Consider the following 27,817-nt stretch of genomic DNA (forward strand, 5'->3'; position numbering starts at 1 on the left):
CCTTCCGCTTGGGTATTTATGAATGTGCACAGTATTGATACAAATTTTTTATCTCCTCTATGCGTCATGATATATGTCTCAAATGGGGTTAAGTCTCTTGTTGCCGCCTGCGTTATCCTTGGAGTGGAGAGCCAATGGAGTTGTTCGTATTGGTATCTGTCCCTTTCCGTGAGGCCGAGGAGTGTCTTCATACATGTACCCCACTTTTGTGCATTCGGAATCTAGCCATTTCTTGAAGTGATCTTTCGAAGGAATTGTGTCCTCCGACGTATTCCTTATCTATGATATTTGTATCTCCAGCTTGCTGGCCTCGGAAAGATTTTTCCCAGTAGAGGGCGCTGTGTGTCCACGTCCGTCGAGTAGGTGTTCCTCGACAGCCACCGTATCGACACCGACGTCACCATGCCTATAAATGGGCATGCGCAGCGTCCGTTGCTCAGTTCCGTTTTTCCGTGTGCCTCGGAATACCGTTGCTCAGTTCGTCAGTCGAAATATATTCATATTACTTCGAGAAAACCGACTCGTACTCGATGGCTTCCTCCTCCGACCCGACGACTCCTCGGTGCGGTTTCAAAAAAATGCCGAGACTGTGGGAAGAAAATGTCGTTGATGGATCCTCACGGGATCTGTTTGTGGTGTCTGGGAATCGAACACCAGTGTTCGGAGTGTGAGGAATGCCTATCCATGACGGCGAAAGCCTTGAAGGAGCGTAAGGGGAAGCTCGAGAGAGGTAAGTCAGTTTTAACTTCCTCGAAGGTTTCCGCGGTAGAGTCGAGACATTCGTCTCCTCACCGTCGCAAGCATTCTCGGTCTAGGTCTCGAAGTGGCTCCCACCACTCGTCGAGGTTTAGACACTCGAAAAAGAGACCTAGAAGATCTCCTTTGTCGTCTTCTAGTTCCCCTGAAAGAGTAAATTGCCCCACAAAACACAGCTCTCAGGCTGAGTGGGAGGAATTCAGAAAAAAGGTGCTAAGCGTCTTCGAGAAAGCAGCCTCGACCCCCTCGAAGTCGGCTGAGGATGATACCCCGGGTGAAAAGCCCAAAAAATCTAAACGCTGCGAGTCGAAGCACCCGGCGAAAGAGTCGACCCGAAAGCGCCATGAGCCATCGGGAAGTAAAGCATCTTCGACGCCACCGTCGAAAGCCCCTTCGAAGCATAGATCAGCGCCATCGACGCCGTTATCGAAGGGTTCTTCGACGCATCCGTCGATCGAGTCAGCGCCAACATCGACGCAGATAAAAGAAAAACCCACGGCTACTCCACAGCCAACGGTTACACCGAGAGCCTCCGACACGACGTCGAGAACGTCGTCGACATCCTCGAGCAGGATTCCGATCCTCTCGAGTTCTTCGAGGCCTCTTCCAGTTTTCTCGACACCTTTGTCGGTGCCTTCGAGGATTTTTACATTGGCGTCCACGACATCGACCTTTTCAAGGCCACTGATGATGGCTCCCTCTGCTTTAGAGATGGGTTTTATACCATTTCACAGGCCAGAGCATCCCCCCTTAACTTTAATTTATGAAGAAAGGGAAGATTCTGATCAAGAAAGGCCTTTTGGGCTGCAGAGTACCACATCACCTGAACCAGAGACTTTTGCCTCTGAGGAAAGAAGGTTGAAAGACCTTCAGGATGCATTACAGGAAGCAAGTGGCCTAGACACTTCCCCAGAAGTGGAATTTGTCAAACCAGACCCAGGGGAACATGCTGAAACCCCTTCTAGAACCCTAATGAATTATGGAGTTCATGGGTTGGTCTGTTCATGGGTTGGTCTGCGCCTTCACCTGTTTTTCAACAGGATGACCTCACAGATATTCTGGATAAAGGTCCACAGGAGGATCCTGTGGTTCCCTTTCATTCTGCTTTACTAAGAAAGATTTTAACTAACTGGGAAACTCCTGAAGTTGTCCCTGCGGTTAACAAGAAGTTGTCAGCGAAATATAGGGTATCTGCTGCTGACCCTGAATACCTGTCTAAGCACCCTACTCCAGAGAGTCTGGTGGTCCAGGCTGCAACTTCATCAGGCAGTACATCTGCATACCCCACTGCTCCACAGGATAGGGATGATAAAAAAATATGATGCCATGGCTAAGAAAGTCTTCTCGGCCTGTAGCATGGCTTTAAAATCTATGAATGCGACTTGTACGCTCGCTAGGTTCAGCCACACTCTTTGGGAGTGTGCTTCATCAGCGGCTGACTGCCTCCAGGAAGGAGAAGAAAGGGACGCATTTTTAAATATCATCAGAGATGGTAAAGATGCAATGTGTGAGTCCCTTCAAACTGGCATGGATTCTGCTGACAGTATCAGCAGGGCCATGGCGGCAAGTACCACAATCTGCAGGCATGCGTGGTTGAGAAAGTCCGGCTTTGCTTCTGACGTACAGGCCAGACTTTTAAATATGCCCTTTGACGGCTCTTCCCTGTTTGGTAAAAAGGCGGATGACAGTTTGGAAAAACTGCAAACATCTAAAGCAGCAACCAAGTCACTAGGAGCTACAATCCGCCAAACTAATTTTCGTCCCTCAGGATCCTCTTGGAGAGGAAGGTCCTTTCGCTATTATTCCTCATATGGAAGAGGCAGAGGATGGCCAGCTCAAAGAGGCCAAGGAAAATTTACCTGTGGTGGACGGGGTAAAGGAAAGAAAGCCGCAGGAGCTGCTTTACCTTCGGCAAATGCATCAGCCGCTCCCAAACCACTCTGAGGTCTCCCATCACAAGACACCTGTAGGGGGCAGGTTAACTTACCATCTGACGGAATGGCAGGCTATTACGTCAGATGCTTGGGCATTGGAGACAGTTGCCCAAGGTTACTGCCTGCCTTTTCTACGCATCCCTCAGAGCCATCCACCGGGGAACAGCTCTCTGAAAGTGCCGGATCCGCTCCTCTTGCAGGAAATTGTAGACCTGCTAGAGAAAGGTGCCATAGAACCGGTACCTGTAGCGGACAGGAACAAGGGCTGGTACTCCCCCCCCCCCTACTTTCTCATACCAAAGAAAGACGGAGGACTGAGACCCATCCTGGACTTATGAGAATTGAACAAGTTCCTCAGGAAGGACAAGTTCAAGATGGTAACTCTCTCTCAGATCCTTCAGGCCCTCCAGCTTCAGGACTGGTTGGTATCTCTGGACCTTCAGGATGCTTATTTCCATGTGCCAATCCATCCCAAGCACAGGAAGTACCTGAGGTTCGCAATTGGCAACTCTCATTATCAATTTTGAGTTCTGCCATTTGGGCTGACCTCCGCCCCGAGGGTCTTCACCAAGCTAATGTCGGTTGTGGCTGCAAGTCTAAGGAGGGAAGGGATTCACGTCTACCCCTACCTGGACGATTGGCTGATCAGAGCAGTTTCTTCCGAACAAGCTCGGATCCAACTAGACTGTCTGCCAATTCTTTCACAAGCTGGGCTTCTCCCTCAATTTAAAGAAGTCACAGATGATACCATCACAGAGACTCCAGTTCATTGGAGCAGTCCTGGACACGTCCCTGGGAAAAGCCTCGCCACCAGAGGTGAGGGCTCAAGATATTCTGCAGATGGTCACCAGGTTTCAAAATGCCCAACGTCTCCCAGCCTACGACTTTTTGAGGTTGCTAGGCCTCATGGCATCCTGCATATCCCTTGTGCCAGAGGCGCGCCTGAGAATGAGATCCCTTCAGTCGGCACTGAGGACTCAGTGGTCACAATTCTCAGGGAGGATGACCGATCTCCTCCGGATTCTGGACAAGGTAGCCTACGACCTTCAATGGTGGGCCTCTCCAGAGAACATCTTGAAAGGAGAACTGTTTTGGCAACCATGGCCGGAGATAACGGTAGTCGGACGCCTCACTCACGGGGTGGGGAGCCCATGCCAACGACTTGACCATCAGCGGTCGTTGGTCTCCATCGGAGTCCAGACTACACATCAACCTGTTGGAGCTGAGAGCCATCAGACTGGCACTGAAGGCTTTTCTGCCGTCTGTACGGGGGAGAAACGTCCTGATAATGACGGACAATACAGTGGCCATGCACTACCTCAACAAAAGAGGAGGCGTAGGGTCACTGCCACTGTGCAGAGAGGCGATGCAGCTCTGGTTTTGGGCAATTCAGGAAGGAATCTCTATCGGCAATTCACCTAGCCGGAGAGAAGAACTTGACAGCGGACGCTCTGAGCAGGCAGAACACAGTCTCCCACGAGTGGGAGATAGCTCAGGAAGTCCTTCAAGAGATCTTCGCCCTTTGGGGAACCCCTCAAGTGGATCTGTTCGCCACCAGTATCAACAGGAAGTGCGACAGATTTTGCTCAAGGGAATTTCCCCCGAGAGGAGCTCTAGGAGACGCGTTCGTAGTGGACTGGGAGTTCCCACTTCTGTACGCGTTTCCTCCGGTCCCTGTCATTCCTCAAATGATCAGGAGGTTGAGAAGGTTTCGGAAGACCATGATCCTAATTGCCCCGGATTGGGCCAGGAGAACGTGGTACCCGGACCTTCTGGACATGTCCATCCATCCTCCAATTCGTCTACCGTACAGAGAGGATCTTCTCTCGCAGAAGGGAGGTCAGGTTCTCCATCCAGCCATCAAGACCCTCAACCTTCACGCTTGGTATCTGAAAGGTTGAGGTACAAGGATTGGGACCTTCCAGAGGACGTCATGGAGGTGTTGCTTTCGGCCAGAAGGCCAGCAACTAAATCTCTATACCGCTGCCGTTGGAATAAATTTTGCAGTTGGTGCAGAGAAAAGAATATCGAACCCTTTTCATGTGGTACACCTGCGGTGTTATCCTTCTTACTTTATTTGGCAAATTCAGGCCTTCAAGTTGGCACTATTAAGGGCTATCTCGCAGCGCTATCGATCTTTAAGCGCACTGCAGAGCAGCTATTGGATTTCAAAATTCCATTGGTAATACAATACCTGAAAGGTCTAATGTTTACCCTCCAAGACCATTCCAAGTTACCATTCCAAGTTCCCTTATGGGATTTAAATCTAGTTTTAAACTTCCTAAAGGGTGCTCCTTTTGAACCACTCCACTCTTGTTCATTGAAGTTTCTCACCCTCAAAACTGTTTTATTGGTAGCATTAACATCTGCTAGAAGGGTTAGCGAGATACAAGCCCTATCTTGTAAACCTCCTCATACAATTATTCACAAGGACAAAGTCGTTCTATAGGTGAAGCCTAACTTCCTCCCAAAGGTAGTTTCTGAATTTCACATTACTCAGATTACTTTACCTTCATTCTATCCTCCTCCCCATCCAGGGAAAGAGGAAGAGAGACTACACAGGCTGGACCCTAAGCGAGCCTTGAGTTTTTAAATCAGTAGACTTGCTAAAATTAGACAAGCAGACCAACTCTTTGTAGGTTACACAGGACATAAATTGGGATTACCAATAACCAAACATAGCCATTCTGGAATGCTACAAACTGGCAGGGAAAGAGCCCCCTCTAAATCTAAGGGCTCATTCGACCAGAGGTATCGCAGCCTCCTCAGCTCTTCAAAGAGGGGTACCAATTAGAGACATATGTGCGGCTGCCACATGGTCGTCCGCACATACCTTTACCAAATTTTATAGCCTGGATTCCTCCTAGTCAAGAGACTAGATTTGGCAAAGCTGTGTTACACTCTGTTCATTCTTAAAGAGTAATATGGCATCTCTTACTCCCGCCGCCAATCACATACCACTGCTATGGGAGTCTATCATACATAAGGAATACGTCGGAGGACACAATCCCTTCAAAGAACAAGTTACTCCTTACCTGGTAAAGTTCTTTCGATGGGATGTTCCTCCGACGTATTCCTTATCGCCCCTCCCATCCATCCCTGCAGTAATATTTCCCTTGTGGTTGCAGCTTACGCTCCTTCAAGGGTAGTAACCATTCATGGAATAACTACCTTACTCTACAAAACGGAACTGAGCAACGGACGCTGCGCATGGCCATTTATAGGCATGATGACGTCGGCGTTGATACGGTGGCTGTCGAGGAACACCTACTCGACAGACGTCGACGCACAGCGCCCTCTACTGGGAAAAAAATTTCAGAGGCCAGCAAGCTGGAGATACAAATATCATAGATAAGGAATATGTCGGAGGAACATCCCATCGAAAGAACGTTACCAGGTAAGGAGTAACTTGTTCTTCTCTGTGCCTGGTTTGAATTCTGGGTTCTCAAACAGCGTTCCTTTTTTGTCACCCTGTTCCAGATTTCGAGGACCGCACTCCTGATCTCACTGATTCTGAGGTTTGGGTGCCTATGTTCGTGGCTAGTCCACAGGAGATGTTGGAGGCTTTTCCTTGCCACTGCCCTGTCTTGCTCCGCCCAAACTTCTCTGATGTATTGGGGATCCATTCTTTCAAGACCCAGTGTTGGGCAGCCTCGTAGTATTTCCAGAAGTGTGGGAGTGCCATGCCTCCTGCGGATTTAGGGGCCGTATGTGCTATACTAAAGAGTCTTGGTGTATTGTTCTGCCAGATGTATTTGTTCATTTTGACTAATGATTTGAAAAACGTGGCCAGGATTCTTATTGGGAGTGCGTGGAAGAAATATAATAGTCTAGGGAGTATTGTCATTTTTATCGCTGTTATTCTGCCCCACCATGTGATGGATAGCAGTGTCCACTTGTCCAGATCCTTTCTCACTTTATCTAACAGGTGCGGGTAATTTCCTGCATATAGACCTTTGAGGGTATTGGTAAGGGTGACACCCAGGTAGCTGATCCCTACCTCCGCCACTCGAAGTTGTAGCTCTCCTGCACGCTTCTGTATTTCCTGTTTATTGCCTGCTAGAACCATTAGCTCTGACTTTTGCCTGTTTCTTTAGGCCTGATACCCGACCAAAGTCTTCTATTGTTTGTAATAGTGGGGCCAGTGTGTTTACCGGTTCCGCTAGGATGATCAGCATGTCATCCGCATAGGCTGCTGTCTTGTGGATTGTGCTCCCCATTGTGATGCCTTTTTGATTTCGGGGGTGTTCCTAATTTTCGTCAGTAACGGTTCCAAGAAGATGGCGTAAAGGAGTGGGGAGAGGTGGCATCCCTACTTGGTACCTCTTTCGATTCTTATTATTTCTGAGAGTTCCCCGTTCATGCGATTCTGGCCTTTGGTGTATTGTAATTGGCCCGTATCATGTCGCTGTAGGTTTCCCCAAGGTCTAGTTTCTCCAGGGTTCGGAAAAGCATGGACCACTCCACACGGTCAAACGCTTTTTCCGCGTTTGTTGCCAGCAGCGTGGCTGGGGTGTTTGTGATCCCCACTTTCTCGATAAGGTAGGTGAATCTTCTGATGCCGTGTTCTGTTGGGGATAAATCCTGATTGGTCCTGGTGTATCAGTTTGGGGAGCAGAGGGATGAGTATTGGCTAGTATTTTGGTGTATATTTTGGTGCCTAAGTTTGAGTGCTATGGGACGGTATGAGCCTGGTGTCTCTGGGTCCTTCCCTTTATTGTGGAAAACCAATATTTTTGCCTCGTTCATTGAGTTTGTGATGTTGGGGGTGTCCTTGAAGGTATTAAAGAGTTCTGCGAGGATCGGGCTTAGGGTTCCATCGTAGCTTTTATAAAAGGTGGCTGTGTAACCATCTGGGCCCGGAGCTTTATTTTTTGCCAGATCTCTTATTGCCTTCGCAACTTCCTCTACTGTTATCTTTGCGTTGAGTGCTATTTTCTCCTCTGGTGTAATGGTTTGGAGTTTCGTGTCCTTCAAATATTTCATTTGGTCTATCGCTGTTGGATTATCCGATGAGTATAGATCTTGGTAATAATCTCTAAAGATGTCTTTTATGGCTTTCGATTTTGTTCTCACTTGGTCAGTGCTGTCTCTTAGCACCTGTACTGTTTGCCTTTGTTGTTTACCCTTCAGCTGGCTCGCCAGTAGTTTGTCAGCTTTGTTGGCTTTCATGTCATACCAGTGTTTCAAGTGGAGTAATTGGTTCTCTGCCAGCTATTCTTTCTTTTAACAGGCCGTTGAGCTTTTCACAGATTGTTTCCTTGCGGATGATAAGCCGAAGAAAAACTTGTTTTATACCAAGCAACGAGGTGATCTGCTCAAACTGTATTAACAAAATGAGGTCCATTATCTGATCTCATTACTTGGCACATTCCCCATCTGGGAAATACTTTGCGCACTAAGAACTTAGCTCCACAGGTAGTCTGAGTGAGTGCATGGACCTGCCTCTATCCATCTAGAGAAATAACGTACTACAACTAATAGGTATCTATATCCATTTCAAACTTGTATCATGTCGATATAGTCAATATGCAAGTGCTGAAAAGGGCTTTTGGGTCTTGGGATGACTCCCCTCGCTATGCACAGTGTATGCCCAGCTGTTGTCAAACAGTACAATTTACCATAAAAAATGCAACATGCGCCATAGGTTCTGCACAAACCAATCCTCCGCAATGGTTACAGCAAGATTCTCTTTGGTTGTATGCGCTGGGTAGTGTAATTGTTCTAGCGCTACCCTTGAGGCTATAGGCATCACTGGTTTACCAGTGCTGTCTTGTCACCGCAATGCTTCAGAGGGGTTTAAAGAACACCCTCTTTGCTTCCACAAGTTATTTACCTCTTGCATTGCCTCTCCTTGAAGCTCCACTATCTGTGTTTTAGACATATGATTATATCCCTCATCCACAATCATCATCAGTCATTCTTTCATTCACATTAATGGTTTCGATATTCATCATCCCCGTATCTGTATTTACTATGCACTTGGCTTCAGCGTCTGCTACTTGATTTTCACGCAAGATAAAATCTGTCCCTTTCGTGTGAGCTGTGCATTTAACGACTGCTATGCCCACTGAGGGTTGTAGTGCCTTAATGAGCCTATCCAATAAGGCTGCGTGCTGCACTGGTGTGCCGTCTGCTCGGAGATAGCCCCTCCTTTTCCAGTGCGCTAATCCTGCGTGTACCGTCAACGTCACATAGGCGGAGTCGCTGTACACTGTTACTTCTTGGTCTGCTTGATTCTCAATTGTGAGTATCAACACTAATAACTCTGCAGCTTGTGCTGAATATTGAAAAGGCAATCTAGTACTCATAAGCACTCAAAATTCTCCATTTGCCAGATGATTCACTACCGCAACACCTGTATATCTCTGCCCATATTTTCTTTCATCGATCCTTGAGGATCCGTCAATGAAGACCATCTCTTCCCCTGCAAGTGCATTTTCCTTTACTCTAGGGAGCTCATCACAGAATTCTTCGTGGTTTGCACAATCATGTATAGGCTCTCCTTCGGTAATTGGCTCAGCTATAAACCTAGCTGGATTCACTATTTTACATCAAACTATTTTAATTGCTGGATTTGATATGATTACCTCATAGGCAAAAGCCCTTTTGAGTAGTCAACGTGCCTTTTGGTTTTTCTAAAATGGCAAATAATGCGTGTTCAACAAAAAACGTCATGGAGCATTCCATCACTATGCTTGTAGCCTTTTCTATTGTGAACGCGTCTGCCAAACCTTTTTCACATGGAAAGTGACCTCTCATTACTGGGTCCAAAACGCCACTATAATATGCAAGGGGCTTGTATCCAACGTGGATCTCTGTGTGAGTACTGCTGTCATAAAAGTACCATCAGTATGCAAAAATAAAAATAATTCCTCTGCATAATTGGGGCTGGAGCTGTGCAGATAGCTTTTTTTTAGGAATTCCTCAGACCCTTCTTCCATTGCCTCAGTCCACACAATGTTTTCTTTTGTTGCCTGTGCTTTCTTCAAGGCCTGTAAGAGAGGCCTTGTATATGAGCTGTAGTCAAAGACCCTTGCCCTGACATAATTACATAGTCCTAGAAAACTCTGCATCTGTTTTATCGTGTGGGACTTGGATGTTTTTAAAATAGCTGCAGCTCTTTCAGGGGTGATCTTCTTTCCCTCATATGAAATCAATTGGCCTATATATAACAATTCTTGTTGACAATATTGTAACTTTTCCTGTCATCTACGTATTGTAGCACAACGCTCTAAAGCAATATTGCTCAAGCCCATCTGGAGGACTCTGTTAAAAATTGATGGCGACTCGCTGTACCCCTGGGGCAGCATTGTGCTTTTTAATCGCACTTGTCTAAAAGGAAACTATTTCAAATCTTGTGTCTTTGTGCAATACGATTGAGATAAACGCATTTTTCAAGTCATTCACCATGAAATATTGTGCATTAACAGGTATATTACATAAAATTGTAGACGGGTTCAAGACTAGAGGGAACTCGACCTCTACAATTTGGTTTCTTAGGCAAAGGTCTTGCACTAGCCTCCAAGACCCCCCTTTCCCTTTTTTCACTGGGTAAATTGATGTATTACATGGTGACTGTCACTAAGATACCTTGGTCCATCATGGCGGAAATCGTCTAGAAAACCTTCATCTGCCTCTCTAGACATGGGATATTGTCATGCTTGAGGTGAAATGTAATCTTCACTTCCCCAAGCCTACGTCATAGGGGCCAGTAATCCATAATGAAATTGGCACTTTCGCCATACCTGCTACAAAATATTCCAGACGCTTCTTTGCTAGTATCATTCTCTGCGGGACTTCTCTCTTAATCACCTTGACCCAATAAGTAATGCACATTTAAAATATCCCAAAATTGTCAGATATGTCCTTTCCAAACAAGTCCTCATCAGTGACGTCCGTCACTCTGCAACCTTCCTCAATGGCAATTATTGTGCTCCATCGTCTACCTATTATCACCAGTTGCATCAAGCGAAGCCATATTTCCTCGGACTATAGCTGCTTCTATGTGTAAGTGGAAAATTCGCCCCTCCTCTTCGTCCATGGGTATCTGAGGTCTAAATAGAAACTCATCTGATATTCTCATGGTTCTGCCTACTAGACCTGGCAGCCATGTTAACAAAACACGTATCCAATAATGGAACACTTAGGGTTCCAACGGTTTCACTGTAGGCGCTATTTGCCCTGCGTATGCCCTGATAATTTTGCACACGTTAATGCATTCATAGTGTTGAGCATACTATGCCATCGTCTGTAAACAAAATGGTCCAATTCATTTTCATCATTAAATCTCATCCTAATATGTTGACAGGGGTTTGCCTCGAATAAAGCCGTGGTACCTTCATATCGCATTCTCCTATGGAGACTGGTAATTCTTTTGTAAAAGGAACGCGACTTGTTGCTCCTGTAAAGCCCTGAGTATTCATTGCATCGCCAGACATTGAAAATTTGCCCTCACGTATGCACGAATGTGTTGCACCCATGTCCACTAAGAAGGAAAAAGCTTTGCCTCAAATAATTTCGTCTACCCATGGCTCGGCATAATAGATAGGACTGAACACATCAGGTCTCCAAGTGAGCTGTCCTATTTCGGGTACAGTCTCACTCCATCACCCGTGAATGGATTTCCTCCAACAGGAACACCTCCTATTCTAAATGTCATAGAAGGTTCTCTGTTTGTGTTCTGCTGAAGTTGCATAGGAGACTGCTGCGATTGTCCTTGCGGTTGATTACATGTTACTTGCTGTGATTTCAAGCCTTGCTGCACTCTCGGCGCATGCTGCCGCACGTTTTGATCTTTCGCAAATCCATTTCCGTCCTGCTGCGAATATGCAGTCGGACTTGGCGTTCCCTATCTTGAAAATTGATCATTCTGTACCATCCCTTGGCTTCTACATATAGGAGCTATGTGCCCTGTCATTCCACATGTCCAACATACAAGCGGCTGTCTCCTCATGTGCCCATATTGCATGTTCCGATTACCATTTTGCATATTCTGGAACCCTTCCTGATTATTCTGTGAATACCCTTGATTACCTTGCCAACCTCTCCCTCAATAGCCCCTCCCTCATGGAGCATATCCATTATTTGTCTGATCAAACTGTCTTTGGTTATTTACTTGTGGCATGTTGTACTGTCTGCTGCGAATTTGATCTGCCTACTTTAGTTAACATTGCCCCTTCAATAGCATACTTGGATAGTTTTTTCTGAACTAATTTTGCTTCTTCACCTTTTCGCGCATCGTCCTTTTTTGCGATTCTTTTCCTGCAGGAGTCTGCAATAATGTGCAATGGTTAACTGGATTTCCTACCCTGGTTTGGCTTCAATCCCCACTAATTTCTTGAGCTGTTTCTGTACCTTCTCTGGCAGCCCTTGGCATAATATATGATGAAATACAGGTATAGACTTCCCCAAGCCTCACGTATTTTCAAGCGCCCATGCGTCTTGAAAACATTGAATGTAAAGCAACGGGTCCTCTCCTTCATTTTTCTCATCGTCATAGCTCCCTTATCGGACGTGTTTGGATATAGCACTCAAAGTGCTTTCCAAATTGCTGCTCTACAATTGTTAAACGGTGCTCCATCGTGCGCGGTGTTGACTGTAGTCACATCAGGGTAACCTGCCCGTGTACATGGTGATCAGCTCTCGCAGCAAGTATGGTGATTATAAGACCTTTAATATACCCTATAGCTAATGTATTCCCTCCCGTCATTTTTTTAAACTCGTGTATCCATTTTCCTGCACTGGAAGTTACATTTGGGAGTTTACATTTTAAATGTTCTGTCCATCAGGGGCCATGGTATATATTGTGGCCTGGCCCCTCCCTTTTCCAACAAGGGGAACTGTGACGCTCCAAACTCATTTTCATCTCATCATTTGTCTATCTACCGCTGGAGTAATATTTCCACATTGCCATCTACCTGGCAGTGATCTTAGCCTGCTTACATAAGGCGGGGACTGCCCTCTGACCATGGGGTTGCCCTTATGTCGATCTGACAGTGTCAGTTGCTCTGATGCCCTAGACATAGGTATTACTGAATCTGACAATCTTTCCACCTTATCCATAGGTGGACATCCCTCTGGACCACATATATCACTTCCCTTTTCCCTCTGGAAGGTTTCCCTTTCTTCGTCTGATACGTCCTGTGCCCAACTCGTGCAACTTCTCATCATCTCCATTTAATGTCAGTCTGTCTAAAGACTGCTCTTGATGGCTCGCACTACAGGAGGCTTCCTTCATGTCATACAGCCGAGTGCTCTCGAGACGATAGTTTATTTCTTTTCCCTTGTGATTGTTTCTGGGCTTGCATTCCATGGTATACCTTATCAATCATTTCCCCAATGTTTCGTGAGTCAAATCTGTCTTCTAGATTTACTCAAGACATGCATGGTAATGACTCGTACTCTGGGGGGGTGGGGAATTCCTCTGTCTTCCCATGCTACCCGTGGATTGGGATTTCTTACTTCCGTTTCCAAATATTCGAGATCTTGTGCTCTGCCTTCTTTTACGTTCCATGTCGTCATCGACTTCTCTGCACTTTCTCGCTTCTTCGTTAATGTCTTCCTCTTTCTTTTTTATCAGTTCGTTCGTATGCCCTTCGTATCTCCTCATCCCTTCGCCTTTGTATTCTTTTCTCTTATTTCCTGTTCGTCATCGTCTATTCTTTTCGCTTAGCCTTTCCTGTTCATTGACTGTTCTCCTTTTATTATCACATCTTCTTTGCTCTTCTGCTTTCTCTTGTTTTTTACCTTGCTCAGCTTGCTAGAACTATTCTCGTCTTTGTCTCTTTTCGCTCCTTCATCTTTCAATCTTTCCTCCCTTTTTTGTCTCTTCTGTCTTGTTCGTCTTGATCTCCCCTTTCCTAGATCGTGCTTTTGCCATCGAGTTGAAGTAAAATCTGACCTCCCAACCATTTGTTCTGTAAGAGTGCTATCTCATCAGTTTTATCCTTAAATCCTTTCCATCTCTTTATTTATCTCCTTATATCTAGATTTGTGCTTGCTCGATCAGTTCTCTCCTTATCGCGTCTCTCCTTGTCCCTCGGACTTTGGAGGTTATATCTTTCTGGGTGTCTTTCTCTGAGCCCTCGTCAATACTTTGCATAGGTGACCCATATGACGGATTGCTATATCCCATTGCTGCTTTACGTTCTCTTAATGGGTATAATCCTTTGTCTTTCTTAATCTCGTCTTTCATTTCAGATGGGGCGGGCGGAGCAGAAGACTCTTCACCCCCCTCTTTGCATATATTGAGTATCCAATCTCAAGGAGTGTCCCCCTCCTTCTCGTGTTCATACATTTTCCAAAGCTCTAGAATAGCTCAGCGCTTTTCTCACTTTTTTCCTGTGTACGCATCATGCAAATATGTCGTCATATGCTGCAAAACTGCTTTCGATAATGACCCACCTTGTGGCCATGGCATAAACATTTTATCTGCAGGCCCTTAAACAAGACAGTGCAGAATGGGTTTTAAGTTTAAGCGCGTGTTTTGGTAGCTGTTTGCAAAGATGTACTAATGGCATAACTTCCATTTCTTAACCTTTACTTTTCTCTTTGCTACCACTCGCTTATGCTTTAGTTGCAGTTTTGAGTTTTACGTCTCAATCGATATACACTTATGAGCAAGCACCAACCATCGCCAGCTCCAATCCCGTCACAATCCAATTTCTTTAATTCTGCTTAAAAAAAACGACCATCAAAGTTTAATCTTAAAAACAATTTTTGCGCCTCAACTACACGTTTTTCTTTCACTTAGAATATTTATTTTTTCAACTGTGATGTCATCACACCTTACAATCACATAAAACGAAACACAGACTTGACTGGCCACATGAAAGTACTACTCAAAATCTTTTTCTAAGACTTGTCTTGCCCTCTAGATCTGCTCCGATTGGAACTTAAACTAATTCCTTTAAGAAAGTCTTTCACCAATCTCGTCTCCTCTATGTCCCTCGTAAACAGGGCTCTGAATTAAAAGCTTCTGCTAGTACTCTTTAATGTCTAGGAACAGGGTGTATCCTCATAGCGTGGCTACAATCACAACTATTTTTCCTCATATATTACTTGACCACACTTAAGTCAGTAAATATCTAATTTCCCGTATACATATATATTACACTCTTGCATTATATTTTGTCCCGCTTCCCTCTGTTATTCTCCGTTATTTACTACGCATGCATCCCTTTGCCATACCTTTTGGTCTATTCACTCACTGTTCGCATGTTTTTTGTCTTTGGACCCTCAGGATCACTGCCTTCGTTATGGCCTCTTCTAGCCGCTTTCCAAACCACTTCTCGTAGATGTGGGAGGGGTTTCTATCTGAAAGTAGGGGTTCCTTCAAACCATTCCTTGCAAGGATTTTTCCTATTCTAACCAATATCTACAGGGAGCTTCACGTCCTGTCAGCCGAATGGCAAAGATTGTGCAATATTGCAGAGACTCTAAGATTACTTATGTCGACGGCCGATGGTATCTGATTTAACCATCAATCTCTGCTACCAAGTGAACTTGAGGCTTCCAGCCCCTTAAGATGAGTAGCAGTACCCTTGAGATAGATGGGGATACATATTTTAATCATACATCAATAATCAAGACAACACAAATAGTTTGGCAAAAGTTTGTCTGTTTTAATGCAAGTATCTAAAACAGGGAGTACAACGAACATCAGCAATCGCTCGATACTCTGAACGTTGGGTTCCTATACCCATAATTGGTCATAGCTGACGTGTTGACCTGCGTCATTACCAACGCCATCCTACATGGCAAACTACAGAAACTTATCGGGAAGTGGGATTGGTTCTAAGTGGTTGCAGGTGGAGTGGGGGTACTTGGCTCCTGCTCTACAGTCTTTTTGCCCACCAGTCCAACTACTGTTCCCTTCCTATCTGTTATCCCAATGAGTGTGGCCAAGATGGTGGGCTGAGTGGACGCAGCTGGTGAACTCTCCCAAGCCTGACAAGTGTTGTATGGAGATGCAAACCCCCTATACTCCTACGTCCCGGCCCCTTTCCTCCATACTTCTGGAACATCTCTCCGTCCTGTGGGACGGGACCAGAGCACTTTGTAAAAAGCATCCAAATTTTTCCAAAAATGTGTCCTTCCTCTCTTTCCTGCGCGGGACCCGGCACGCGGCCACCTTGGCTCCGCCCCGCGCATCGCCCCTCAGTACTTTTCTCCGCTCGATCGGGGCCGGACGCACTTGCACCCTCGGAAGATTTTCTTCCCTGTTTTCCTCTCTGGCTCTCGCTAGCGTTCGTCATCTAGTCTGTCTGTCTTTTAAATTCGACTTTCCAGACTGCTCTTCGTGTCATCGTCGCTTTGCGAGGGCGGATCCCCATCCTCTTTGTTTAGAATCTTTGGGTCCGGAGCACCGCTGGGACTCCTGTTTTTACTGTGACTCCCTTTCGGTCCGGGCTCTTCAACGTCGGTTGGAACGGTGGGAGGAGGTGTTCCGACACGCTCCTCTATCTCATTTTCAGGCGTTCATCGATGAGAAGAAATGCCCGGTAAGTTCTTTAGTTTTCAGAGCACCCCGGTCGGGGGATACCTTCCCGGTTTCCTCTCGAGCCCGGAGGGGCGTTGATCGCTCTGTCATCAGGGTTCGCCCTGAGGTGCCTGTCGGGCCTAATAATTCTACCGGAGTTTTCTCCGAGGGTCTCCGTAAGGGGCCTGTGTACACCGGAGTAACTTCCGAGGCCCCTCCTGTGGGGGCTGTGTGTAGACCCAGTACTGCTGAGTCACAGGGTACCAGAGCTTGCTCTGAGGCCTCTTTCGGCTTCCCTTAAAAACAAGACCGCGGTGCGCCCCGAGGCCTTGGCTGGGCTTGTGTTTACTGAACGGATGTTTGAGGCCCGTGCCAATAAGGCTATTACCGGGCCTAGGCCCGAGGTCCCTCGTACAGAGGCTAAGGCTACCAGCAGTTCTGAGGGGCCGGGCAGGGCCCTGTCGGTGAAAGCGGTTTCTCACCGTTCCCGCTTTTGTGGTGATAACAGATCTGTTGAGGGGGCAAAGAAGCAAGGTTCTTCTTTTACCGGCAGTGCTGTGGTCGTTCCTTCGAAGGCTCAGTTGGCGGTTGGTATTTCGCAGAAACATTCCAGGCCTCATAGTACCGGCTCTGCCGAGGTTCCTTATGTTAAGGCTAAAATTAAAACCCCTGATCCATCGACGGGGACCCCTGCCTCACCTCCTCACGTGCCGCAGTTCAGATGAAGACAAAATGGCGGCCGTTCCCACCACGACCATGGTGGCCATTTTGGGTACTACCCCTACAACTACGCCATCGGCCTCTGGTGTAGGGTTCGGTCCCTTGGGTGAACATAAGGTCACTTGTGCGTATCCTTACCGGCCCGTTTATGATTGGAATGCCAGGATGCCTCTTCCGCACAATGTTTCGTTGCCTGCAGGGGCGGCCCCTTTGATTTATGTGGATACGTCCGTCGGCGGAGGGCCCGGCGTGGCACCCTTCTCCGTTACGTCCCTGGATTTGTCCACCTCATGAGAGGCCTCAAGTTCCGAAGCAATCTCCTGAGGACGCTTTTTCCGGTAAATTTCAAGCGCTTATGCGCACCGACCCCATGAGGGAGTATTTCAAAGGGCTTTTTAAGGAAATTTGTCCACCAGCGCCTCCGGTTCCACCCGTTCCTCTGGTGGTTCCGCCGACGCCTCCTTTGCCCGTGGTGCCTGCCCCTGCTCTTCCGCCTTTGCCACGTTGTCCCCAGTGGACAAGGCAGTGCCTGACACGGTTCAGCAGGATCCTGACCTGTCAGATGACCCTCAAGGCGAGCAGGACAACGAGGACCTTCCCCACTCTGTTAGAGCTTTTCATGACCGGGTACTGGACATGATGGATTTCTTAGATGTCCCGGTTCCCAAGGCACCGGCTCCAGAGGAGGGCGTGCTTTCTGGGTCGTTCACCCTGTCTCCTTTGGAGCGTACCGGCCTTTTCCTGCAGAAGGATGGTTTGGCTGAGGTCCGAAGAGTCTGGGAGAAGCCACACTTAGGACTTTTCGTCAATAAAAAGATTGACGCGAGGTACAGGCTGCACTCTTCGGAGGAAGTGGCCTTGTCTTGTCCGCCTCCCTCCTCCTCAGTGGTGGCTGCGGCCACGTTGCAGTCCAGACCTGCAGCATCCTCTTCCGCGATGGCTACTCAGGTCTTGGGAAAGGAGGACAAGCTCCTGGACTCCCTAGGGAGGAAAACCTTTCCCAATTCGGCCTTGTAGCTCAGGCAGGCCAATGCCGAATTGATTTTGGCGGGAGCTAACGTGCGGATGTGGAAAGGTCTGTCGGAGTTTGAGGAGCACATTCCGGTCGAGAAGTTGGAAGATTTCAGAGGTGGCCTTTCCGATGCCAAGGTCTTGGCCCAGGATCTCCTGGAGGCTGCGGCTCATCACGTAGACACCTCGGCTCGGGGCATGATGCTCGGGGTTGATACCTCGAGGCAAGCGTGGTTGCATGCCACTAAGTTTTCGAAGGAAGTGGAAGACAAGGTTTTGGACCTTTCATTCGATGGTAAGGAGCTTTTTCATTCTTCTACTGATGTAGAGCTCACCAAAACCAAGGATAGCACTCAGACGGCTAAATCATTGTCTGTTCTGGTTAAAGCTCCTTTCAAACCTCAGAGACCGTTATCGCAGAGTCGACCTTCTTCTGGTTTCAGGGGCTTCCTCGACCGCAAATCACGCATAGTGGACACTCCTGTGGGAAATAACCGCCGTAGACCACAGCGTACGCGGTATTTCTCCCGCTCCTCAGCCTCCTCATCAGGTTCAGGTGGCACCGCCACCGATAAACCTGCCAAATGAGGTTTTTCTGTGCTCGCACGAGACCCCGGTGGGAGGACGCATTGCGTCTCATTGGGAGGTGTGGCAGACCATCACAGAAGACAGATGGGTCTTGTCAGTTGCTCGGGCGAGCTTCCGCTTACCTTTACCCCCTACCCCACCCCTCAACCCTCCTTTTCAGCTGTCGGGCTCACCCTCCCTCAAGGCCGAGGTTCAGAAACTTCTGCTCCTCAGAGCTGTGGAACCCGTTCCCCTTGGGGAGCGAGGGGAGGGCTTCTACTCCCGGCTGTTTACGGTGCCCAAACCCAACCAGGCTGGCCTGCGCACCATCCTAGACCTTTCCCAGTTCAATCTTTCCTTACCCCAAGAGAAATTCAAGATGATCACGCCCGGCCAGATTCGCTCCTCGTTGCAGGCGGGCGTGGTGGACCTTCAGGATGCGTACATGCATATCCTGATTTGGGCTCCACACAGGAGGTACCTCCGTTTCTCTTTGGGAGAGGAGCACTTCCAGTTTCGGGTGCTTCCTTTTGGCCTCAGCTCGGCGCTGCGTGTCTTCATGAAGATGATGTCGGTGATTGCGGCCTATCTTCGTCTTCAGGTTATCCATATGTATCCTTATTTGGACGATTGGCTTCTAAGCAGAGTTTGTCCGCTGGCGGCAGCGGGCAACCTCCAGTCTCCTTCAGTTCCTGTTCCATCTTGGGCTGTCGGTGAACTGGCAGAATTCCTCCATGATGGTCTCTCAGGACCTGATTTTTCTGGGTTTTCGTTGGAACACGATCGACTGCAGAGTATATCTGACCGGGGACAGAATGGCGGATCTGTTGGCCACGTGTCAGATGTTTGCGCAGTCAGAGAGTATGTCGCTCTGGTGGTTCCAGAGGCTTCTGGGCCTCATGGCCTCGTGTGTGCTGGCTCTTCCTCGTCTCAAAATGAGACGGACCCAGATGGCCCTTCGGAATTCATGGCGTCAGGCAGTGGACCCAGACTCCATGTGGATAATGATTTCGGATTCCATGAGAGTAGACCTGGATTGGTGGTCATCTCTCAGCAATCTGTCTGGGGGCGCAGGGTTTCAGGACCCGGTCCCTATGGTGACGATCACAACAGACTCCTCCCTCCTAGGGTGGGGTGCGACATTAGATCTCCTTCAGGTCTCGGACCTCTGGTCGCCTCAGGACAAGCTCCTGCACATAAACCATTTGGAGCTTCTGGCGATTTGCTTGGCGCTCAAGGTGTTCAGACCGGTCATTGTCAACAAAGTGGTCCGCATAAGAACGGACAATGTGGTTTCCATGTATTACATAAACAAGCAAGGGGAAACGAAGTCTCAAACCCCCCCCCCCCCCCCTCGTGAACCTGTCCATCCAGATTTGGGTTTGGGAGTGGGCCGTGCTTCATGGTGTCTGGCTGCTTGCAGTGCACATCCCGGGCCAGCTGAATGTCACAGCAGATGCCCTCAGCCGGCGGACAGTTGTCAGCTACGAGTGGGAGTTGAAGGCGGAGGTCCTCTCAGGGATTTTCTTGCGCTGGGGCACACCGCAGGTGGACCTCTTTCGACGGCGTTTAACAAGAAGCTTCCTCAGCAGCTGTGGCACCCCTCCCCACAATTGCTCAGCTTGGCGGCTTGGTGCCTGAGTTCAGGTCTTTAGAGCATCCGAATTTGTCTGTGGATAACATGCGTATTATCCAGGCAGCCAGAAAACCTTCGACCAGATCTCAGTACAAGAGTAAATGGCTCAGGTTCTGTCATTGGTGTCTAGAGAAGAAAATGGATCCAGGGGGGACCACGGTTGACGCGGTTTTGTCCTTCGTGTCCTCCCTAGCAGAGTCAGGGGTTCATGTTCTGTCATGCAGGACTTGCCTGTCAGAGGTCTCTGCTTATCTCTCTACGGATCAGTGTTCATACTTGCTGGCTAACCCAGTGGTAAAGAGGCATTTCGCTGGTTTAACACGCCTTTACCCTCCAGTTCGTAATCCACACCCGCCATGGGACCTGAATGTTGTCCTGACCATAAACCCTTTGAGCCGATGGCTACTGTGGACCTCAAGTACTTGTCTTGGAAAGTGTCCTTTTTGGTCGCCGTCACATCGGCAAGGAGAGTGAGTGAGCTCCAGGCGTTGTCGGTGGAGCATCCTTTCTTGGTCTTTCACAAGGACAAGGTAGTCCTTCGAACGAATCTGGCTTTTCTGCCGAAGGTGGTGACCGAATTCCATTTGAATTAATCGATCTCCCCATCTGTCTTTTTTCCGAACCCCGCCTCTGAGGCGGAGAGGGTTCTACATTGTCTTGATGTCCGAAGAGCTCTTAAGTTCTACCTGGATAGGACTTCCGAGCTTAGAAGTTCTTAACTTTTTGTGACTTTCGGCATCCCTCAAGGCAAACGGGCGTCTAAGGCAACTATTTCTAGGTGGATTGCTGCCTGTATCAGAGTCTTTCACTGTCCAAAAGCTGAAACCTCCTAAAGGTATTCATGCACACCTGGTGCGTGGCAAGGCAGCTGCGGTTGCTTTTCAGAAGTATGTTCCCTGCGAGTCCATCGCTAGGGCAGTTACTTGGGCCTCTCCATCTGCTTTCTGTAAGCATTACTGCCTCGATCTGAGTTTTAGAGCTGATGCTCAGTTTGGTCAGGCTGTGCTGAAGAACCTTTTTCAGTAAGGGGTATTTCCATCCACCCGTAGTTCCTGTAAGGAGTGCTTGGGAATCTCCCACAAGTATGGAGGAAAGGGGACGGGACGTAGGAGTATTACCAGGTTACTCACCGTAGTGACCACCTTACTCCTAGTCCATAGTCCCCTTTCCTCCATACGCCCGCCCGCCGTTCCCTCTAATAAGGTTCCTCTGTATTGGTTAATGGGTCTCTGACCAGGAAAAGAAAAGGACTGAGGGGCGATGCGTGGGGCGGAGCCAAGGTGGGCGGGGTTACGGCCGCGTGCCGGGCCCCGCGCAGGAAAGAGAGGAAGGACACATTTTTGGAAAAATTTTGATGCTTTTTACAAAGTGCTCCGGTCCCGTCCCACAGGACGGAGAGATGTCCCACAAGTATGGAGGAAAGGGGACTATGGACTAGGAGTAAGGTGGTCACTACGGTGAGTAACCTGGTAAATTCTAGCAGCACGGCTGGCAGAGATTTGCTGGCATGAAGAGCAGGCAGCTCATCGTCACGGCAGCAGTGGAGGCGGCAGTATATGGGGTGCCCAGCTGAGATGCGAGCACGCTGTGTCCTAAATGTGGCGGCTGCGGTGGCCTGTGGTGCCAGAGTATGATATATTTTATTTATATCGCGCTCTTGCACAGAGCGCGACCAGGCGAAGGGAGGGGAAAATCAATAAAAAACCAGAAAATCCCTGCGGAGCTAAGGGAGGCGGTGAAGCCCGCTGAATGGAGAAGCATGGCTGTGGCAGGTGAGTGCCAGGGAGTAGTGTGCAGCCTGGAGCTGGCAGAAGAGCCGACCGCGAGCTGTTGGAGGCTGTAGATGGTGGCAACAAGCTCTGGATTAGCCTCCGAGCTGTGGTGAAGCAGGGGAAGTGAGCGGCGGCAGGGGCTTGCTCCCACTAACCCACAGACTGCCTCAAGAGCAGGGAGAGGCCAATAACGCCCCCCCGCCCCAACTGTAGCATCTGAATGTGGGTGCGCCTGGCCTGCCTATGCTCACGGAAATGCCTGTGTCGGCCTCTCAAGCATAATTGGAGGTGTGCAGGAAGCTGCAGAATAGACATGAGGGGCGACTGCTGCAGACCAGGGACAATGCTACCTGATGGTAGAGAATGGTCTGGTAGTGTTGTCTGGGGGCAACTCTCCAGGTGATGACTCCCGCCGACCCCTCTGCGGCTCTTCTCGGTTAATACTGCCACTTTAGGTGCTTACCAAATCTGAAGATGGCTGCCAGAGGAGGGGCTTAGGGAGAGGACTGTCTTTGGGTGGGTGCAGTATGACCCAGGGACAGTGATTGGTTTAAGGGAGAAATACAGTTTGAAAGTGAAAATCTTCTTCTTTTACCGAGGATTCCCAGCCTGACGACGGAATATTCACGAGCATGTGAATCCATGCCAGACCCATGCTGGAGAACAATAGTTACAGGTGAGTGACTTAAACCTTATTGCCACTCAATCTGAATCTGTACTTGAGCACAGGAGAGTGGGATGCTCTCCTGCTAAGTTGTACAGAGATCATTTTTTTTTTGTCTGTGGTTCAATTAAAAATGTAGAACCTTTAAAAAAAGAAATCTAAAAAAACAAATTAAATAGTTACATTTATATTTGATTTCATCTTACAATTAAATTACTTTTAATATCTTTTTTTAAAAATATTGAAATGCATGCACTTGCTACATGCAAACTGAATTTTTCTAATTTCATTTTCCCTCGCATTTTCTAGTTGGTGTCATTTTTGTATTCAAACATGAAAGATTGAAGTCAATTTTTGTATGAGTAACAATTGACTGATTAACAGGTTTGTTAAAAATAATAATCATGATCTCCTAGATGTGTGTCAAACTGCAAAGTTATGGTGTTGTCATTGTTAACTTGGAGTGCCTTTTTAGAGTTGTTACGTTGTCTTATATGCGTGGCTGGAAGAAGGCCCTGGAGAGCACTGGGCAGCCTTGCAGTTTCCAGTTTGAATACTGTCAAGTACTTTTGAGTGTGTGACTTTAGTATATTACTGTCTGATTTTTCGACTTCTTCAATCTGAGAGTGGCCTGAAAACAGCTTTAATTATATGTGGCTGGACTTATTTAATATCACTGGGGTTTGCAATATAGTTTACGATGGTGTGGATCTGGCTATGTTGAAGGAACATGTCATATCTAACGATGCAGTTTTGGTTCTTGTGCTCTAATCTGTGCAGCAGTGAAATGGGAATGAGCTCTTTCATTACTACCTGGTCACTAACTCCAACCGTTTCTTAGGACATGACTGAAAAGGGGGGTAAGTATTTCAAGTTCCAAGCTGCTAGCCAGGCATACAATCAGTGGCCTCCCCTCAGTTCTCAACATGCACAAAGCACACATTTTCTTATTTGCCAATGGCTAGTGACGAGTACAAAGTTTGAGGCCTGCTGAAGGCTTCATTTTCAGAGACTGAGCACAAAACAAATCACAGCTTACCACTTGATTTAAAAACCCACACATGTACACATTCCTGCACTTTAAAACCTGTGTGAAGGTGTGTGGCCTATAATAGTTTGTACTTTCTGTTAATTATCTCGTTGTTGTTCTTAGGTGAATGGAGGCATTTTGCGAATCTTTCCCGAAGGCAAAGCACAGTTTGCTGACATTGAACCCAAGTTTGATAGACTGCTGTTTTTCTGGTCCGACCGACGCAACCCTCATGAAGTTCAGCCTGCTTTTGCAACAAGGTATGGTTACTTTTAAAATGCATCTTTGTGAATACGATCAGCGTGCATGAGGAATTCGGGCAATGTTTATGCCATATTATTAAAAATGGTTAACTATAACTGTTTCCAAGCCACAGTGGTGATTGCAATGTTAGCATCCTTGAAAGCTTATTGTATCCCTGGAGATAAACACTTTATATGATACAAATATCCTAAGGAATATGGTATAGTCTTTAGGAAACTGCTATACAATGTTAAATCCCTCCTCATTCTTGTATTGCTCATATTTGCTGGTATTATTGTACTGTGTTGCACTGGGCTACTCATTCAGTTTTTCAGTGCATAATTGCAAAAGCTCTTGTGTCCTTTTACAAACAGAGGTATACGTTTTCTCCCAGCAAATTGGGAAAGCATCATCTCAGTGTGAATCCTGACCCTACATACATTGCTTGCCATTATGTTGTAGGCGCCTGTGTTGTCTTTTGAGTTTGCGCTGGATAAGCAGCATATCTCTAGCTGCAATTTGCTCTTAATGAAGTGTGGGTCTGATTTGGGATTTGTTGTTACAGTGGACTGGAATTGTGTAAACTGGAAGCTTACAAGGAATGTCCACCTCAGTGTGAAGTCACATTTTATTGCGCGGCATTAGCTATTGCAAATCACTATTACTAAAGTTAATCACCAAAGACATGAACAATTCACAATACATAATAAAGTACATACACATACTGATATGGTAAGAAATTATAAAAACCCAGTATGCCAATCTAGCGGTTATGCTAGTTCTCCATCATTGAATCTTTCATGGATTCACATGCTGTGAATATTTTCTGTCATCAGGCTGGGAAACCTCGGTAACTTGAACCTAGCTTTTCCTATGGAAACTTTGACACCTTAGTGTCCTAACGACGTCCTTTTTGGGTGCTTTAGGCTACACCAATAGGATGTCCAGTATAAATACCTCCGTGGCTTCCCTTCAGATTTCAATCGTCTCCAAACAGTTGGGATTGCCTCGTGTCTACTCTTCGTGTTCTACACATGCTTTTCGTACTTCGGCCATAATGTCATCTGTGGCCCAGAAAAAAAAATCACTGTTTAGGCCTTGTGCAACCTGTGGCCTAAAGGTCTTCGAGGGTTTCAGCCATGCAGATTGCCTGTATTGTCTTTACCCCAATCATTCGGTGGATGCCTCTGAGATCTGTCGTGGGTTTTCTCAGAAAACGCTGAAAGACCGCAACCGCTGGCTGATTTGTTGGCTCGATGAGGGCACTTACCCGGGTTCGGAGGAGCAAGTCTTCGGCTCCGGCGGTGAGCGCGTCTACGCAGTGGAGGGCAGTGTCCGCGGAACCCCCTGCCAAGAAGCAATGCAAGTAGGTGGGGAAAAGTTTCTTCCTCTGAATCCAGGTCGCATCGGTCCAAAGGTGCTAGTAGCTCTTCGCTGTCCAAGTCGGTGAGACCGGACAAGTCCAAAGGGCGAGTGATAGGCCCGAGAAGTCGGCGCAGAAGTCGGCAGCGGTGGAGAAGGTGAGGGAGTCCTCTTCGAAGCACTCTTCGTCTAAGGACCGGCATATGTCCTCTTCCAGCCGAGACTTGTCCAAACACCATTCCGTACTTCAAACACGCCGCTTGCATCACGGGAGAAGGCCAGGCCTGTGGAGGCCTTGGTGCCGCCGCCGACGAGGTTGTCGACTGGGGTTCAGTCATTGAGGATTGTGGTGCAATCCTCACTCCCTTCGTCGACTGGGGGTGTCGTCAGCTCCGTCTACGGCTGTGACTGTCAGTGGCCCGCAATTGCTGTCGACGGCGCAGCTGGAGGCGGATGATGGTTTGTTACTGATGGGAGATCCGTGGGAGACTGGGGCCGGCTTTGTGCCGTTGCTCCCGGTGGACATTCTTCAACAGGATCTGGCTTCATATTCAGTGTCCTCTGGTCTGGAGGAGGAGCATGAACCAGGTTTCCATCCATCGGCGCTGGGTTTGCGGGAGGCAGGCCCGTCTACGTCGAGTGGGGCTGGGACGCCCCTGTACCTGTTGGTGAACCCTCACTCTCTGCTGTCCATGCAGGTGTTAAGTACGATCCAGTCGCTGTTGGGACAATTGGATGCACGACTTCGAGTGGCTCCAGTGGTGCGTAGTGTGCCTGTTGCCCCTCGCCCGAGTCTCCCAGGAATTTGCCATCCTGTGTGGCTGCCATTGCCGTCGGGGTTGGGCCTGCCACAAAACCATCCAGAGGAGGGGGAGCTGCTTGAGTTGGATCCGGAAAGCAGGCCTCGTGACACCCTGTCAACGGTGTCCTCGTCGCCCAGGAGAGACCATACATGGGATACAGACCTGGAGATGTAACCGCCTAGTAGCCCAGCTCAGCCGTCTCCGCGGGATGATATTGGGGCATTTCACCCTATGATGGGGAAGGCGTGCCAAGAATTTGGCCTTGCTCCGAAGGAGGAGCGGAAAGACTGTTTTCTCTTCAGTAACATTTTGCACCATGTGTGGCACGATGCACCATCCTTTTTCGGAACCAGCCGTGAAGGAGTGGCTTGAGAAGATGTTTAAGGCACCTGAATCGACCCCCAAGTGCCTCATGTCTCGGCCCATGCCGGAATCTGTGGTTTTGGCGGCGGCTAGTCGGAAGTGTTACGCCCCCAGACAGTCAGGCCAGAAAACAAAATGCTTTCGGTAAGAAAGTCCCCGCAGTGGGCGCTATGACAGTGAAGGCAACTAATTCCTTGGCCAGGTATGAAAGGGAGATGTGGCACTGGTTGGCCCCGCTCTTGGAACATCTCACGGAACCACAACGCAAAGAGGCTATGCTGCTGATTCGAGAGGGGGAGAAGGCCTCCAACCACAGAATCAACATTGCATTGGACTTGGCGGAGTCGGCTTCAAGCAAATATATAATTGTGGTGTTCTCCAGAGGCAGGCGTGGCTGCGCTGCACTGACTTTCGTCCAGAGGTCCTGCATAAAGTAGTAGATATGCCCTGTGAGGGGGGAGCAGCTCTTTAGCAAATTCAATGAGGCGCTCAAGGGAATGAAGACACTGAGACCTAGTCCCTAGGGGCTCTGCAAACGTGCCGTTCTTTTCACCCCTTCCGGGCGTTTCGAGGGGCCTCCTGGTAATGCCAGATTTGCTGCTTCCCACGACAAAGGGTACAGTCGCCCTGGTTACTCTTCCCAAGGCTTCAGCCGCTCGTTCCAGTCAGCACAGAAAAGCAAAGACTATCAGGCGCAGTACAAGAAGTCCTGCAATGCCTGAAGTTCAAGATGCTTACGCTGCAGGATGTGATCAGGGCGGTGCAGCCGAGAGAGTTCCTGGCGTTGTTGGATTTGGAGGATGCTTACTTCCACATCCCGATGAGGCCAAACCATCGCAAGTTCCTGCGCTTTCTGGTTAGGGATGATCATTACCAATTCTGTGTCCTCCCGTTTGGGCTGAAGTCTGCGCCCAGAACGTTCACAAAATGCCTAGCTCCAGTCGCTGCCTTTCTCCGCAGGGGGAGGCATCATGTGTACCCATATCTGGATGACTGGTTGGTACAGGGGCTGTCGCCGGAAAGGGCATTGGAGTGTCTCCAGGCGTTAATGAACCTGTTACAACGGCTGGTTGCACTTTGCAAAATCTTTTCTGATGCCATCCAGGGAATTGTCTTTTATTGGTGCTCAGTTTCTCACGCAGGACAATCTGGTGAAGCCTTTGGACGAGAGAGTAGTGAAGTTGCAGTCCAGAGCGGCCGAATGGGGCCAAGGAACTGTGGTCTCGGTCCGCAGTTACATGTCGTTGCTTACCCGAAACGGTTCCATGAACAAGTGACTGGTGCAGGAATTTCTCGCAGACAGTTGGTCGCAGAGTCGTGGGTTATGATCGGACAAGGTGGTCATCTCCTAGGGACTGGTGGAAGACCTGAGATGGTGGACATACACAGACAATCTTGTACGGGGCATGCCCCTGCTGGAACCAGATTTTCAGTTCACGATAGTGGCGGACGCCTCCTAGGTGGGTTGGGGGG

At 48.2% G+C, this 27,817-nt stretch overlaps 1 protein-coding gene across 1 annotated transcript in view; it reads left to right on the top strand.

Annotated features, from left to right (window-relative positions):
* EGLN1 (egl-9 family hypoxia inducible factor 1) overlaps positions 1-27,817 on the top strand; it is a 467,219-nt gene that overhangs the window by 216,537 nt on the left and 222,865 nt on the right. The window contains exon 3 of the mRNA XM_069606938.1: positions 23,697-23,833. Within this exon, the coding sequence (XP_069463039.1) occupies positions 23,697-23,833 (137 nt within the window). The remainder of the gene's footprint in view (positions 1-23,696; positions 23,834-27,817) is intronic.

The sequence above is a fragment of the Ambystoma mexicanum genome, chromosome 4p, assembly GCF_040938575.1.
Source record: "Ambystoma mexicanum isolate Mex_15411 chromosome 4p, UKY_AmexF1_1, whole genome shotgun sequence".
Lineage (NCBI taxonomy): Eukaryota > Metazoa > Chordata > Amphibia > Caudata > Ambystomatidae > Ambystoma > Ambystoma mexicanum.